Raw genomic sequence first — 17,360 nt, 5'->3', positions numbered from 1 at the left:
ACTTTAAAAACCTGTGTTGTGTGTTTTTTTTATTGACACTCCCCCCCACCGGTGAATGGGTAGGGGTACGATGTACTCCATACTCATTCACATAGGGTGGGGGGGCTGGGATCTGGGGGCCCCCTTATTTAAGGGGGCTTCCGGATTCTGATACCCGCAGACCCCGACAACCAACGGCCAGGGTTGTCGGGAAGAGGCCCTTGTCCTCATTAACATGAGGACAAGGTGCTTTGGGGTGGGGGGGCCGCAGGGCGCCCCTTCCCTAAAGCACCCACCCCCCCATGTTGAGGGCATGCAGCCTGGTATGGTTCAGGAGGGGGAGGGCGCTCGCTCGTCCCCATCCCCTTTCCTGACCGGCCAGGCTGCATGCTCGGATAAGGGTCTGGTATGGGCTTTGGGTGGACCCCCACTCCGTTTTTCGGCGTAGGGGTTACTCTTAAAACCCATACCAGGCGACGGGGCTCGCAAGGTGTCAATCTCGCCGATGAAAGCGGCGACATTGACTTCCTTCGCTAGTCCCGTTGTACCTGAAGTCACGTTCATAATGAACAGACTTTAGTCGGTGTGCGGGCAAGTCCGCTCATTTGGAAAGTCCGGCGGACTAGCACACAGACGGGCGGATTGTCCGCGGGACACTTTTGAGTCAAGTCTTCTTTCAAAGTCCGCCGACTTTTGGGAAGAAAAAATCTGCTGGAGCCCCCACACGGTCGAATTGTCCGCCGGATAGTCCGATCGAGTGTACGCAGCATTATAAGCAACCATTATTCATGAATGAAATAGATTCATTCAGTATGTTACTGGCAGTGGGCCGGTACACTCATCTGGTATCCTTTGGGTTATGACTCTTCCATGCAGAAACGCGTCAGTTTTCTGTGAGTTTTTATCCCTGTGGAAGGGTTCAGAAAAGGAAGATGTGATTGCATCTCTCTGACGTGACTATCGATTTGTATGACTAAACACCGGCTTGTCTGCCCCCCCCCCACCTAATACTGGCTGTCAGATTGCACCCCCCTCCCCCTCCTTCCTTATTTCCTGATCATGCCTGAATCTTTCAGGCTTTGAACAGGTGATTTCACAATGTACGGATGATGTCATCCCACATGGCCCCGCCTTCTTCCTCTTGCATGATAACGACAAAGAGAACATATCCAGTAAATGCTCCTTGATGAGCACATTGGCGGACCCAGCTCAGCCTCACACCCCCTTGTTGTGGCGTCACCCCCAACCCCCAGCCCTGTCTAAGTGCTTCCCTCAGATCAACGCCATGAGAAGGATGGGGGAACACACAGGGCAGGAGGGGAGCTTCTGAGGTAAGAGGATTTATTGGAATACCCTTAGCTGCTCTGCTGACTAGATTTCTTATCTTGAGTCAGGATATAAAGGTGTGTTGTACATAGAGAGCATGGGCTGCTGACATTGTGGGGAGCCCCCTAGTTTTCCCCCCCACACCTCTTATATTTCCTGTCCTTCTCTCTTACCCCCCCCGCCTTCTGGGACCTGTCTCTGCTCTATGCTTTCCTATCTTATGTATACCCATTCCTTTAAATAACATGTCTGGGGGGTGTCCTAATCCTGGGGGGTCCTAATTCTGGGGGGTCCTAATCCTGGGGGCATCATAATCCTAGGAGGTGTCTTATTCCTGGGGTGTCCCAATCCTTTGGGGTCTTAATCCTTGAGGGTGTCCTAATCCTGGGGATGTCCTAATCCTAGGGGTGTCCTAATCCTGGGAGTGTCCTAGGGTGTCCCAATCATTGGGGTGTCCCAATCCTGGGGGTGTTTTAAGCATGGGGGTGTTCTAATCCTGGGGGCATCCTAATCCTTGAGGGGTTTTCTAATCCTGGGGACATCCAAATCCTGGAGATGTCCTAATCCTAGGGGGTCCTAATCCTGGGAAGTGTCCTAATCCCGGGTTTTCCTAATCCTGGGGGGCGTCCAAATCTTGGGGATGTCATTTGATAGGGGGGTCAAATTTCTGGGGGTGTCCTAATCCTAAAGTTGTCCTAATCCTGGGGGTGTCCTAATCCTAGGGTGTCCTAATCGTGGGGGCGTCCCAATCCTGAGGGCGTTCTAATCCTGGGGGCGTCTTAATCTTGCTGGTTTCCTAATCCTGGGGGCATCCAAATCCTGGGGGTGTCTAAATCCTGTGGGTGTCCCAATCCTGGGGGTGTTCTACTCCTAGGGGTTGTCCTAATCCTGGGGCTGTCCTGATCCTAGGGTGTCCTAATCCTGGGGGCGTTCCAATGCTGGGAGTGTTCTAATCCTAGGTGTTGTCCTAATCCTGGGGCTGTCCTAATCTTAGGGTGTCCTAATCCTGGGGGCGTTCCAATCCTGGAGGTGTTCTAATCCTGAGGGCATCCTAATCTTGCTGGTGTCTTAATCCTGGTGGTGTCCTATTCCAGGGGGGTCCTAATCCTGGGGATGTCCTAATCCTAGGGGGTCCTAATCCTGGGTAGTGTCCTAATCCTATGGGGATCCTAATCCTGGGTAGTGTCCTAATCCTATGGGGGTCCTAATCCTGGGGGGCGTCCAAATCCGGGGGGCCTAATCGGAGGGTGTCCTAATCCTAGGGTGTCCTAATCATGGGGGTGTCCCAATCCTGGGGGTGTTCTAATCCTGGAGGCGTCTTAATCTGGCTGGTTTCCTAATCCTGGGGGTTTCTAAATCCTGGGGGTGTTCTACTCCTAGGGTTTGTCCTAATCCTGGGGGTGTCCTAATCCTAGGGTGTCCTAATCCTGGGGGCGATTCAATCCTGTGGGTGTTCTAATCCTAGGGGATGTCCTAATCCTGGGGTGTCCTAATTCTGGGAGCGTTCCAATCCTGGGGGTGTTCTAATCCTGAGAGCATCCTAATATTGCAGATGTCCTAATCCTGGTGGTGTCCTAATCCTGGGGTGTCCTAATCATGGGATTGTCCTAATCCTGGGGTGTCCTAATCCAAGTGGGTCCTAATCCTGGGGATGTCCTAATCCTAGGGGATCCTAATCCTATGGGGGTCCTAATCCTGGGGGGTGTTTTAATCCTAGGGTGTCCAAATCCTGAAGGGCATCCAAATCTTGGAGATGTCCTAATCCTAGGGGGGTCAAATTTCTGGGGGTGTCCTAATCTCAGGGGTGTCCTAATCCTGGGGGTGTCCTAATCGTGGGGGGCGTCCCAATCCTGGGGGCATCTTAATCTTGCTGGTTTCCTAATCCCGGGGGCATCCAAATCCTGCGGGTGTTCTACTCCTAGGAGTTGTCCTAATCCTGGGGGCGTTCCAATCCCGGGGGTGTTCTAATCCTGAGGACATCCTAATCTTGCTGGTGTCATAATCTTGGTGATGTCCTAATCCAGGGGGTTCCTAATCCTGGGGTGTCCTAATCCTGGGGGCGTCCTAATCATGGGATTGTCCTAATCCTGGGGGTGTCCTAATCCTGGGGGTGTCCTAATCATGGGATTGTCCCAATTCTGGGGGTGTCCTAATCCTGGGGGCATCGTAATCCTGGGGGTGTCCTGATCCTGGGGGTGTCCTAATCCTGAGGGCATCTGAATCTTGCTGGTGTCGTAATTCTGGGGGTGTCGTAATTCAGGGGGTGTCCTAATCCTGGGTTGTCCTAATCCTGGGGGTGTCCTAATCCTGGGGGCATCTGAATCTTGCTGGTGTCCTAATCCTGGGGGTGTCCTAATCCTGGGGGTCTCCTAATTCTGAGGGTGTCCTAATCCTGGGGGGGTGTCCTAATCCTTGGTGTGTTAATCCTGGGGGTGTCCTAATTCTAGGGCTGTCCTAATCCTGGGGGTGTCCTAATCCTGGATTTGTCCTAATTCTAGGGGTGTCCTAATGTGAAGTGACTGTAACTGTGAAGGGACATCCCTGTGTTGGCTTATATGCATGGAATTGTCATAAAAAGTGTTTGGGGACCCGGGTCCTGCCCCAGGGGACATTGATCAATGCTTATTGGGGCAGGAGCCGGTTTTAAAGTTTTAAAAACAGAAGTTTGTTTCGGGAGCAGTGATTTTAAAAATGCTTAAAGTTAAACAATAAAAGTGTAATATTCCTTTAAATTTCGTACCTGGGGGTGTGTATAGTATGCCTGTAAAGGGGCGCATGTTTCCCGTGTTTATAACAGTCCAAGTGAAAAATTACATATCTAAAGGAAAAAAAAGTAATTTAAAACTACTCGCGGCTGTAATGTAATGTTGCCCCCCCCCCCCCAGTCCATTACCAGTCCCTTTGGGTCTGGTATGAATATTAAGGGGAACACCGAACCAAAATAAAAACAAAAATTGCGTTGGAGTCCCCCCAAATTCCATACCAGGCCCTTCAGGTCTGGTATGGGTATTAAGGGGAACCCTGCGCCATTTTTTTTTTTTTTAAATATCGTAGGGGTCCCCCTCAAAATCCATACCAGACCTGATTTTAAGGGGAACTCCTTGCCAATTCTTTTTTTTTAAATGGCGTGGGGGGTCCTCCAAAAATCCATACCAGACCCTTATCCGAGCACACAACTTGGCAGGCCGCAGGAAAAGAAGGGGGTGAGAGAGCGCCCCCCCTCAAACCGTACCAGGCCACATGCCCTCAACAGGGGGAGGGTGCTTTAGGGTAGCCCCCCAAAGCACCTTGTCCCCATGTTGATGAGGACAAGGGCCTCATCCCCACAACCCTTGCCTGGTGGTTGTGAGGGTCTGCGGGTGGGGGCCTTATTGGGATCTGGAAGCCCCCTTTAACAAGGGGACCCCTAGATCCCGCCCCCCCGTTTGAAATGGTAACGGGGTACAAATGTACCCCTACCATTTCACAAAAAAAGTGGCAAAATGTTAAAAAAAAAAACACAAGACACACCTTGGGACAAGTCCTTTTATTAAAAAAAAAAAAATGTCCCACGAAGTCCATTCATCTTCTTCTCTCACTCTGCCGACGGACCGAAAAAGAAAAAAAAAAACCTGCGACCGACCCGCCTCCATGGGAGGCACCTGCCGTATGACGCATCCTCGTGGGTGACAGTTCTTATATAACTGAGGGCGGGGTCACATGGTGATGTTCCCGGGTGACCCCGCCCCCCACTGATGCATGGGCACTTCCTTATGGCTTTTCTGGGGTGTCAGAGGGGGCGGGGCCTCCGGGGTACGTCACCGTGTGGCCCCGCCCTCAGTTATAAAAGAACTGTCACCTGCGAGGATGCGTCATACGACGGGTGCCTCCCATAGAGGTGGATCTCTTTTATTTATTTTTTCGGTCTGTCGGCGGAGCGAGAGAAGAAGATGAATGGACTTCCTGGGACATTTTTTATTTTTTAATAAACGACTTGTCCCAAGGTGTGTCTTGATGTTTTTTTTTAACATTTTGACACTTTTTTTGTGAAATGGTAGGGGTACATTTGTACCCGTTACGATTTAATACAGGGGGTGTGAATGGTAGGGGTCCCCTTGTTAAAGTGGGCTTCCAGATTCTGATAAGCCCCCCGCCCGCAGACCCCCACAACCACCGGACAAGGGTTGTGGGGATGAGGCCTTGTCCCCATCAACATGGGGACAAGGTGCTTTGGGGGCTACCTTAATATCCATACCAGACCTGAAGGGCCTGGTATGGGATTTGGGGGGACCACCACGCAATTTTTTTTCAAATTTTGGTTCGGGGTTCCCCTTAATATTCATAACAGACCCAAGGGGTCTGGTAATGGACTGGGGGGGGACCCATGGCATTTTTTTTCAATGATTTTTATCTATATTGCCGAGACCGACAATTCATCAGCCGCGAGTAGATTTAAATGACTTTTTTTCCTTTAGAAATGTCATTTTGCTCTCAGACAGTTCTAAACACGGGAAACATGCGCCCCTTCACAGGCATACTATAGACACCCCCCAGGTACGAAATGTAAAGGAATATTACACTTTTATTGTTTCACTTTAAGCATCATTAAAATCACTGCTCCCGACAAAACAGACGTTTTTAAAACCTTTTTTGCATTGATCCATGTCCCCTGGGGCAGGACCCGGGTCCCCAAAGACGTTTAAGGACAATAACTTGCATATTAGACTTTAAAATTAGCACTTTTGGTTTTTCACGTTCAAGTCCCATAGACTTTAACAGGATTCCGCGGCTTTCGAATTTGCCCCGAACACTGCATAATGTTTGGTATCTGCAGAACATCCGAACAACCAAAGTTTGGCCTGAACTTATGCTCGGGCCGAACCGTTCGCCCATCCCTACTGAGGGGTGAAGGTGCGGGAATTAGGGTGATCTGGGGGTTGAAGGGGCAGGAATTGGGGTGATCTGAGGGGTGAAAGTGCAGGAATTGGGGTGATCTGAGAGGTGAAGGGGCAGGAATTGGGGTGATCTGAGGGGTGAAGGGGCAGGAATTAGGGTGATCTGGGGGGTGAAGGGGCAGGAATTGGGGTGATCTGAGGGGTGAAAGTGCAGGAATTGGGGTGATCTGAGAGGTGAAGGGGCAGGAATTGGGGTGATCTGAGGGGTGAAGGGGCAGGAATTAGGGTGATCTGGGGGGTGAAGGGGCAGGAATTGGGGTGATCTGAGGGGTGAAGGGGCAGGAATTGGGGTGATCTGAGGGGTGAAGGGGCAGGAATTGGGGTGATCTGAGAGGTGAAGGGGCAGGAATTGGGGTGATCTGAGGGGTGAAGGGGCAGGAATTAGGGTGATCTGGGGGGTGAATGGGCAGGAATTGGGGTGATCTGAGGGGTGAAGGGGCAGGAATTGGGGTGATCTGAGGGGTGAAGGGGCAGGAATTGGGGTGATCTGAGAGGTGAAGGGGCAGGAATTGGGGTGATCTGAGGGGTGAAGGGGCAGGAATTAGGGTGATCTGGGGGGTGAATGGGCAGGAATTGGGGTGATCTGAGGGGTGAAGGGGCAGGAATTGGGGTGATCTGAGGGGTGAAGGGGCAGGAATTGGGGTGATCTGAGGGGTGAAGGGGCAGGAATTAGGGTGATCTGGGGGGTGAATGGGCAGGAATTGGGGTGATCTGAGGGGTGAAGGGGCAGGAATTGGGGTGATCTGAGGGGTGAAGGGGCAGGAATTGGGGTGATCTGAGGGGTGAAGATTGTCAGGGCTGGCTTAGCCCTTCATCCTATGGGCTGGCCGCTCAGCTGTTGGCTAATTGCCAGCTCTCTTCTCTTTCCTCAGTTACCAGCTGTTCCCGATGATACTCGTCTGACCTGCCTACTTAAAGCCTTCCTTCTCACTCTTTCCTCTGCCTTCGCGTTGGTCACATCACAAGAAACCATCTCCTGCTGTTTGTTTCAAGACTGGATTGCTGACATCCCTCCTGGCTCCTTATCCTGCTTGCAGTTGCTCTCCTTGGATCCCTGACTTCTGGCCTGGCTGACTACCTGATCTGGTTACTGGACTCTGGCTATGCTTTGACTACGCTTTTCTAGTTACCTTTTTATTTTTATTAATAAACAAGTGAGATTTGATTGTACTTCTGTCTCAGTCTGTTTCATGGTTCCTGATAGGCGAAGGCCATGAATTCAGAAGATACAGTCAATCCACTTGTTGGTAATATTTTTTCCAGATTGGATGAATTGGATCACCGCATGGATCAGTTTTCCTTGGCGTTACAAACGCTCCTGAATCGCACGGCTCACCTGGATTCCTCCACGGTGGCTGCTCCGGTACAACCTGAGTTGCAGGCCATCCCTGCTGCTGCGCCAGTCTCTGTGCAGCACCCGCCTCGAGTATTACCCCTATAAGAGGTATGTCTGGTTCCTCTCCGCTTCCCCAGCAATTTGGGGGGGCGATCCAGTTCAATGCAGAGGGCTTCTCAATCAGGTTGAGATAGACTTCGAAATGCTGCCCCAGGCGTTTCCCACGGACAGAAGCAAAGTAGGTTTGGTGATATCTTTGCTTTCTGAGAGAGCCTTGGCCTGGGCTAACCCTCTATGGGAGACACAAAAACCTGTTGTCTTGAGTTACCCTCAGTTTGTGGCCTCCTTTAAAAGCGTATTTGACGTTCCGCACGCTCCGCTTCTGCTGCCAAGTGCCTCATGTCCATCAGAGTACGAGAACTGTTGCCGATTACGCCATTGAATTCCGTACTCTGGCAGCAGAGGTTGCTTGGAATAATGAGGCCCTCGTGGCTGCTTTTTCTCATGGTCTCTCGGATTCCATCAAGGGAGAGATCGCAGCCCGAGATATACCCACTGAGCTGGAGAGCTTGATCTCGTTTGCCATCCTCATTGACTCCAGACTCAGAGAAAGACTTTCTCTTAAGGAGCGCTTGTGGAAGCCTCCTGTACGTTTTCCTCCGAGCTTCGTAGTCCCACCCATGCCTCCCTCACCTCCCATGCCCCCCTCACCTCCCATGCCTCCCACACCTTCCATGCCTCCCACACCTTCCATGCCTCCCTCACCTCCCATGCCTCCCTCACCTCCCATGCCTCCCTCACCTCCCATCCCTCCCTCACCTTCCATGCCTCCCTCACCTCCCATCCCTCCCTCACCTCCCATGCCCCCCTCACCTCCCATGCCTCCCTCACCTCCCATGCCTCCCTCACCTCCCATGCCTCCCTCACCTAACATGTCTCCCTCACCTCCCATGCCTCCCTCACCTTCCATACCTCCCTCACCTCCCGTGCCTCCCTCACCTCCCGTGCCTCCCTCACCTCCCGTGCCTCCCTCACCTCCCATGCCTCCCTCACCTCCCATGCCTCCCTCACCTCCCATGCCTCCCTCACCTCCCATGCCTCCCTCACCTAACATGTCTCCCTCACCTCCCATGCCTCCCTCACCTCCCATGCCTCCCTCACCTCCCATGCCTCCCTCACCTAACATGTCTCCCTCACCTCCCATGCCTCCCTCACCTCCCGTGCCTCCCTCACCTCCCGTGCCTCCCTCACCTCCCGTGCCTCCCTCACCTCCCATGCCTCCCCCACCTCCCATGCCTCCCTCACCTCCCATGCCTCCTGGTACCGAGTTGCTCAGTGAAGATGAACCCATGCACCTGGGCTTCACGCGTCTCTCTGCGGATGAGAGAGCCTTTAGGAGGAGGGAGAGATTGTCCCTTTATTGTGGCCAGGCAGGTCACTTTTTGAAGTCTTGTCCTACCCGTCCAGGGAACTCCCAAACCTTGAGGTCCTGTCATGTACAGCCCTTAGGTGGCGTTGTTTCGTCCCCAGTTATCCAGAAGGATAAGCCCCTGGTTTCAGTCACCCTTTCTTGGGCTGAGTCGTCCATCGAGATACAGGCTCTAATCGACTCTGGGGCTGCAGGCCTGTTCATTGATGCTGCATTTGTATTGCAGCACTCGATTCCGCTGCAGCTGCGTGACACTCCACTTGCCATTGAGGCTCTTGACGGGAGACCTTTACAGCCTGCCCATGTGACTCATGAGACGGTTCCGTTGTCCATGGCCGTAGGGGCTCTTCAACGTGAGATAATCCAATTCCAAGTTATTTCCTCACCCAGGTTTCCGCTGGTTATTGGTTATCCTTGGTTACAGAGGCACAACTCCTCTTTTGATTGGCTCCGTGCTGAGGTTCTCTCCTGGTCACCACAATGCAGTGAGACATGCTTCCTGAAGGTATCCAAGGTCCTGTGCACCTCTTCACTCCCCTCCCTGCTGGAGGAGTACCGTGATTTTGGCGATGTCTTTGATAAAGGTCAAGCCGGTAGTTTGCCTCCACACCGGTCTTATGATTGTGCAATTGACCGTCAATCTGGTGCCACACCTCCTCGTGGCCGGGTTTACCCTTTGTCGGTCTTGGAGGATAAGGCCATGGAGGAGTATGTTGCTGACACACTTTCTCCAGGTTTCATCCGCAAATCCTCTCCTGCTGGTGCTGGTTTCTTCTTCGTGAAGAAGAAGAGCGGTGAACTGAGACCTTGTATAGATTATAGGGGTCTCAATCGTGTCACGATTAAGAATGCCCACCCGATTCCATTGATTATAGTTATTTGACCGCCTCAAGGGAGAAACGGTTTTCACAAAGCTTGACTTGAGAGGGGCATACAATCTCATGCGCATTAAGGAGGGCGACGAGTGGAAAACTGCATTTAATACCAGAACAGGCCATTATGAATACCTGGTAATGCCTTTTGGCCTTTGTAACGCCCCGGCAGTTTTCCAGGAATTTATTAACGATGTCCTCCGAGATTTGTTGCAGTTGTGTGTGGTGGTTTATCTCCCTGGAGAGCCACCACACAGCTCTCTGTCATGTACTTCAGAAACTAAGAGAGAACAAACTCTATTGTGAACTGGAGAACTGCGAGTTCCATCGTGAACAAGTTACATTCCTGGGCTGCTGGTTTTTCAATGGACCCAGAGAAACTGTCGGCAGTCCTACAGTGGCCTCGACCCGTGGGTTTACATCCTCTGCAGCGTTTCCTGGGTTTTGCCAATTACTATCGGAAGTTTATTCATAACTTCTCGTCTCTGGTCAAGCCTCTGACTGATATGACCAGGAAGGACGGTAACCCACAGAGTTGGTCTCCGGGTTCCATTAAGGCCTTTGAGACTCTCAAGGCTGCCTTTGTTTCTGCTCCTGTGTTGGCACATCCTGATCCTACGTTGCCTTTTATCCTAGAAGTTGATGCTTCTGAGACTGGAGTTGGCGCCCTTCTGTCTCATCGTCCTAACCCTGAGAGCGCTATGCATCCGTGTGGCAACTTTTCCAAGAAATTGTCACCTGCTGAGTGCAATTATGAGATTGGTGACAGAGAGCTGTTGGCGATCATTTTAGCCCTGAAAGAATGGAGACATCTCCTTGAAGGTACCACTGTGCCCGTTCTTATTCTTACTGACCATAAGAATCTCACATTCTTGTCTGAGGCTAAGCGACTCTCTCCCAGAAGGGAGCGATGGGCTCTTTTCTTGTTGAGCTTTAATTACATTGTCTCATTCTTACCCGGTACTAAGAATGTAAGGGCTGATGCCTTGTCACCACAATTTTCCTCCACTTCCAAGTCAGAGTTGGTTCCGGTGATTCCTCCTGCTCGTATCTTGGCTACGGTTCTCACCAGTCTTACTTCTCCTTTGGGTGACAAAATTCTTGCTGCTCAGGTCCATGCTCCTCCTGATAAACCTTGTGACCGCTGCTTTGTCCCAGAGAGTCTCCGTACTGCAGTGCTCCAGACTTACCATTCTCCCAAGGCAGCTGGCCATCCTGGGAAGAATCAACTCATTTGGGCCATTTCCCAACAATTCTGGTGGCCTAGTCTATGGGATGATGTTACTGCCTTTGTAGCTGCCAGACTCCACCACACCTTCAAGTGGGCCTCCAACAACCCATACCCAATGGAGAGAGGCCCTGGACCCACCTGTCTATGGATTTCATTGTGGAGTTGCCCAACTCCCAAGGCAACACTGTTCTCCTTATGGTGGTTGACCGGTTCTCAAAGATGTGTCATTGTATTCCACTTAAGAAGTTGCCCACCTCTAAGGAACTGGCTCCATTTTTGCTCGGGAGATCTTTCTCTTACATGGGCTACCCAAGGTGATTGTCTCGGATGGGGCAGTCAGTTTGTCTCCCGGTTCTGGCGAGCCTTTTGTGAACAGTTGGGAATCCAGCTTGCGTTCTCTTCTGCGTATCTCCCGCAGTGTAATGGGGCCGCAGAACGAGCCAATCAGTCCTTGGAGCAATTCCTACGTTGCTATATTTCTGACCATCATAACAACTGGTCTGACCTCTTACCTTGCACAGAGTTTGCTCACAACAGTGCCTTGAATTCTGCCACCCGATTGTCTCCATTTATGGTGAATTATGGATTCCAACCTTCCATGTTGCCTGACTCGTTTGTTCCGCAGAGTATTCCTGCATTAGAGGAGCATCTCCGTGGTCTTCTTTCCACTTGGGTACAAGTCTAGGAGGCTTTGCGTCATACTAATGATAGGTACAGACTCCATGCTGACCGCAGACGCCTGCCTGCGCCTTCCTACCAGGTTGGGGACAGGGTCTGGCTGTCATCTCCCAACCTCCGGCTTCGTGTTCCCTCACTGAAGTTTGCACCTCGGTTTATTGGGCCTTTCCATATCCTTCGCAGGATTAACCCAGTGACTTACGCGTTGGAACTTCCTCCTAGTATGTGCATCTCAAATGTGTTTCATGTCTTATTGAAACCGTTGGTCTGTAACCGATTTACCACCTCGGTGCCACGTCCTCACCCTATTCTGGTTGAGAACCATGAGGAGTATGAGGTACAATCCATTGTTGACTCCCGTAGGTTCCGTGGGCACATATGGTACCTGATGCATTGGAAGGGGTACGGTCTGGAGGAACGCTCCTGGGTTTCATCCTCTGACGTACATGCCCCTGTCCTCCTCCGCGGGTTCCATAGACGGTTTCCCCTCAAGCCTGGTTGCCCTCCGAGGGAGAGGGGTCATTGAGGAGGGGGTACTGTCAGGGCTGGCTTAACCCTTCCTTCTCTGGGCTGGCCGCTCAGCTGTCGGCTAATTGACAGCTCTCTTCTCTCTCCACAGTTACCAGCTGTTCCTGATGATGCTTGTCTGACCTGCCTACTTAAAGCCTTCCAGCTCACTTCACCTCTGCCTTCGCCTTGGTCACATAACAAGAAACCATCTCCTGCTGTTTTTTTCAAGACTGGATTGCTGACATCCCTCCTGGCTCCTTATCCTGCTTGCAGTTGCTCTACTTGGATCCCTGACTTCTGGCCTGGCTGACTACCCGATCTGGTGACTGGACTCTGGCTATGCTTGACTACGCTTTTTCTATTTACCTTTTTATTTTTATTAATAAACAAGTGTGATTTAATTGTACTTCTGTCTCAGTCTGATTCATGGTTTCTGACAAAGATGCAGGAATTGGGGTGCTCTGAGGGGTGAAAGGCAAGGAATTGGGGTGATCTGAGGGGTGAAGGTGCAGGAATTGGGGTGATCTGAGGGGTGAAGGTGCAGGAATTGGGGTGATCTCAGGAGTGAAGGTGCAGGAATTGGGGTGATCTGAGGGGTGAAGGTGCAGGAATTAGGGTGATCTGAGGGGTGAAGGTGCAGGAATTGGGGTGATCTGAGGGGTGAAGGTGCAGGAATTGGGGTGATCTGAGGGGTGAAGGTGCAGGAATTGGGGTGATCTCAGGAGTGAAGGTGCAGGAATTGGGGTGATCTGAGGGGTAAAGGTGCAGTAATTGGGGTGATCTGAGGGGTAAAGGTGCAGGAAGTGGGGTGATCTGAGGGGTGTATCATCACACAGCGATGGGCACCGGCACTAAGGTTGCTCGTGTTTGGGGGGGGGTCACACCTTTTCCTGAGTAGACAGAAGTCCTTGCACCGGTCCTGTCGATGGGATGTCACGTGTGGGGTATTTGGGAATGGATTCAGGACTTCTTATTTGCATTGTTGTGTTTTGTTGTCTTCTATCTGTTGTCATGTTTGCAGTTTGGAGTGTCTCCTCTATCTGATCGATGTGTACGGTGATTGTACGTATCGGTGGTGGCTTATCTATGGTGTGATAGATTGTCTGTCTTTTCTGATATTTAATAGCGCTGGGATTTTTTCATTAATTATTTGAACTGGTTTTGGATAGACTCTTCCTGGACAGATTTGTTGGATATTGACGTTTCGTACAGCTGACTTGATTCTTTTTGTTTCTTTCCCAGGTTTCTGAGATTGGACACAACGGAGACCATGCAGAGCATTAAGTGTGTGGTAGTCGGGGACGGAGCTGTGGGGAAAACTTGTCTTCTAATGCGTTACCAAACCAATACCTTCCCTGAGGAGTTCTACCCCAGGGTGCTTGATGACTACACTGGCCCCATTACAGTGGATGGAAAAACTGTGAGCCTAAACTTGTGGGACACAGCAGGCCAGGAAGAGTATGACCGAATAAGGCCATTTTCTTACATCCAGACAAATGTCTTCATCATCTGCTTCTCCATTGCCAGTCCACCATCTTACCAGAGTGTAAAGCACAACTGGTATCCTGAAGTGCACCACCATTGTCATAACATTCCCATCATCTTAGTGGGCACCAAGAAGGATCTAAGAACCAACACGGATGTCATCCAAAAGTTACAAGAGAAGAACCATTTACCAATCACCCACCAACAAGGGGTCAGCTTGTCCAAGCAAATTCACGCAGTGAAGTACATGGAGTGCTCAGCGCTGAACCAAGAAGACATCCAAGACGTTTTCTCAGAGTCAGTGAGAGCCGTTCTCAACCCAGTAAAAAAGAAGAGTCCATGTGTCTTACTGTGAAAAGAAGATGCCTCCAAGATGACGATCTGCTCACTGGGACCTCCTCGTGCTGGTCTCAGATCAGAAGACTTTGTCCTGAAGAACCACAACCTACGTAGACCTCAAGGATTTCGGACTCTTCTATGTGTTCCTTATGTAAAATGTCCATTAGACCAAAGAAGCCCCAGATGGAGGTGAATATTTCAGACCGCCAGCAATCTCTCCAATGGTTTTGTCTGTTCCGGTCATATTTCAGACTGTTTAAGGGGTTATAAACCCTAATTGTTTTAAAAAAAAATAACAAACATATTATATTTACCTCCACTGTGCCATTTGTTTTGCACAGTGTGGCCCCCAAACCTCATCTTCTGGGGTCCCCTGGCAGCACTCTCGGCTCTTCCTCGCATCGGTAAACCCCTTTGGGAGAAGCGCTCTCTCTGGGGGTTACCTTGCGGGCGTGCTCCCGTGTCCAGCATTTGCGTGCATAGACACAGAATGCCGGAAATTGGTTTTGATGGACAACAGCGGGAACCAATGGCTGCACTGCTATCAATCTATCCAATCAAGAGCCGAGAACCCCAGGCAGAGAGGTAGAGAGCGTCTCCGCCGAGGGAACGAACGGGCTCAAGTGAGTACAATGGGGGGGCTGCATAGGATGCATTAGGGTGAAAAAACACGAGAGTTTACAACCCCTTTAAGTCTTGTCTGGCCACTCTCGTCAGTGCTCCAAGAAGTCCATTGTTTCTAGAATTGACTCACTGTTTGCAGAGACATTCTCCTCCTTCAACAAGTGCGCCAACATCCTCAAGGGCCCCAACTTAGCCACCAGATGACTAACCCTAAGGACACAAATGACCTGCCTTGAGCATATTCATATTTCTTTGTTTTCAGAAGGCCTAGTTTCCTTACCTCAAGTGTCCTTAGCCCTTATCAGCATTGATACCAGGCTGTTGTTGGCCTATGCTGCTCATTTATTGAGGAGAACTTCCGTTATTATAGTGAAGCCTTACTATAGTATAAGCTATGAGGAAATCCTTGTTGTTATACTCTGCTTGTCTGAACATTACTTGACAATATACTTTGTTACTTTGCCACAATGCCTCGAGTCTCATTTCAGGGTGATCCTAAAGTATTATCAAAAATGATTAATGTCTGCCTATTGACATGCATACCTGAGGTTTTATTGGTGCTGGGGATTTTACCAAGGTCAAGAACTGATGCATGCACTGTCACTGCTCACCATCCTCATGGCCTCCTCAAACAGTGACAGGACAGTGCATGCATCCCTGATCATGCCCCACTGGCGTGGTGAGAAAAAACCGAGCTCCCCTGACCCTGTCCTGGTGCCGTAGTCGCACAGGTACTCATTGATGGCCCTCTGCTGCGTGTGCAGCCGCTGAAGCATGGCCAATGTTGAGTTCCATCTGGTGGGCATGTCACATATAAGGCGGTTCTTGGGCAGGTTCAACTCCTTTTGGAGCTCAGCCAGCCGAGCACAGGCATTAAATGATCGGCGGAAATGCACACAGACTTTCCTGGCCTGCTTCAGGACATCCTGTAAGCCCGGGGTACCTGCCCAAGAACCGCTGCACCACCAAGTTAAGGATGTGAGCCACACAGGGCACATGGGTCAGTTGTCCCTGTCGGAGGGCAGAGAGGAGGTTGGTGCCATTGTCGCAAACCACCATTCCTGGCTTAAGCTGGCGTGGCATCAACCACCTCTCGGCCTGCCCCTGCAGAGCTGACAAAACATCCGCCCCAGTGTGGCTCCTGTCCCCCAAACAAACCAGCGCAAGCATTGCATGGCATCTTTTTGCCTGCGTACTTGCGTAGCCCCTGGAACGCCTACGGAGCACTGCTGGTTCCGAGGACAGAGTACTGGAAGAGGCCATGGAGGAAGAAGAAGAGGAGGGGGTGGAGGAGAGAGGTGTGTCACAACCACTAGTAGCATTTTGTAGGCGTGGTAGCGGAACAACCTCCAACACTACTGCACCTTGTCCTGCATCCTTCCCAGCTGCCAGAAGAGTCACCCAATGCGCCGTCCCTGTCCATGCCTGCTGGACCATGAGTCAGCGGTAATATGCACCTTACCGCACCGCTGACCGCCCTGTCCAGTGAGGCCAAAACATTGCCTTCCACATGCCGGTAGAGAGAGAAAAAGTGGCGTTTGGGGACCTGCCACTGAGGAACCGCACATTGTACAAACTCACGGAAGGGGGCCGAGTCTACCAACTGAAAAGGCAGCAGCTGAAGTGCTAGCAATTTAGCCAAGCTAGCATTCAACCGCTGGGCATGTGGATGGCTGGGAGTAAACTTCTTTCGACGGTCCAGCAGCTGGGGCAGGGACATTTGCCTGCTGTAATCGGATGTGGATGTACCACTAGCAGAGTTTCCGGAAGCACTTGGCTGTGACACACCTAATTCTACACCTTCATTCCTCTCAGAGCAGGTTTCAGAGAGGACTGAAGGTCTAGTGGGGTTGGAGATCCCAGCTGATGAGGAGCAAGGAGAGGTCCGCTTTGTTCTTTGGTGTGGGTCTTTGAGGTACGCTTGCCAACGAGCTGCATGGCAGGTCAACATATGTCTGGTCAAGCATGTGGTGCCTAAGCGGCTGATGTTTTGGCCACGTGAGATACGCTTGAGACATATGTTGCAAATCGCAGCGGTGCGATCTGATGCACTCGTCTCAAAAAAGGCCCACACCAAAGAACTTTTAGAATAACGCGCAGAGGCAGCGCCCTGCACAGGCCGAGCTCTGCGGTGTCATGCAGTCGGTGTGCTGCCCCTAAGCTGGCCCCCGGAGGGCATCCTGCCTTGTTGGAGATGTGCCTCCTCCTCTCTACTATCAGGCACCCACGTTAAGTGAGTGACCTCATCATCCCCTCCCTCCTCGCCACTGGAGCAAACCTGGCAGTATGCTGCAGCTGGGGGAACATGACTGCCAGATTGCCGTCCTTCTTGAGCATCCCCTCTCTCTGCGCTCACTCTACTGCCTTCCTCTAGCTGGATATCATCATCAGAGCATTCAAAATGCTGGACATCCTCATGGAGCATGTACCCAACACTGTGCTCAAACAGTTCGAGGGACTCCTCAGGAGGACATGGTGGGTCTAGGGAAGGAGTGACTGATGATGACATTGAGCCGAGGAAAGAGGCCACTTTTGTAGCTGCTTTGCTTATTGGCCTGTGACTGTCTGCCTCTCCTTGTTGGCCTTCCAGACATACTGTCTTTGATGTATTGAAATA

General features: G+C 51.2%; 1 protein-coding gene across 1 annotated transcript; it reads left to right on the top strand.

Annotated features, from left to right (window-relative positions):
- The first annotated feature begins 1,140 nt into the window (after positions 1-1,140).
- LOC143958887 (rho-related GTP-binding protein RhoG-like) lies at positions 1,141-15,211 on the top strand. Its single transcript, XM_077467870.1, has 2 exons — positions 1,141-1,310; positions 13,538-15,211. The coding sequence occupies exon 2, from the start codon at positions 13,566-13,568 to the stop codon at positions 14,133-14,135; it is 570 nt and encodes a 189-aa protein (XP_077323996.1). The 5' UTR covers positions 1,141-1,310; positions 13,538-13,565; the 3' UTR covers positions 14,136-15,211.
- The last annotated feature ends 2,149 nt before the right edge of the window (positions 15,212-17,360 follow it).

The sequence above is a fragment of the Lithobates pipiens genome, unplaced genomic scaffold (genome assembly GCF_037356315.1).
Source record: "Lithobates pipiens isolate NorthernLeopardFrog02 unplaced genomic scaffold, aLitPip1_a1.2 Scaffold_63, whole genome shotgun sequence".
NCBI lineage: Eukaryota > Metazoa > Chordata > Amphibia > Anura > Ranidae > Lithobates > Lithobates pipiens.
Note: the sequence above shows the minus strand (reverse complement) of the source record. Positions and strands in the feature narration are given on the sequence as shown.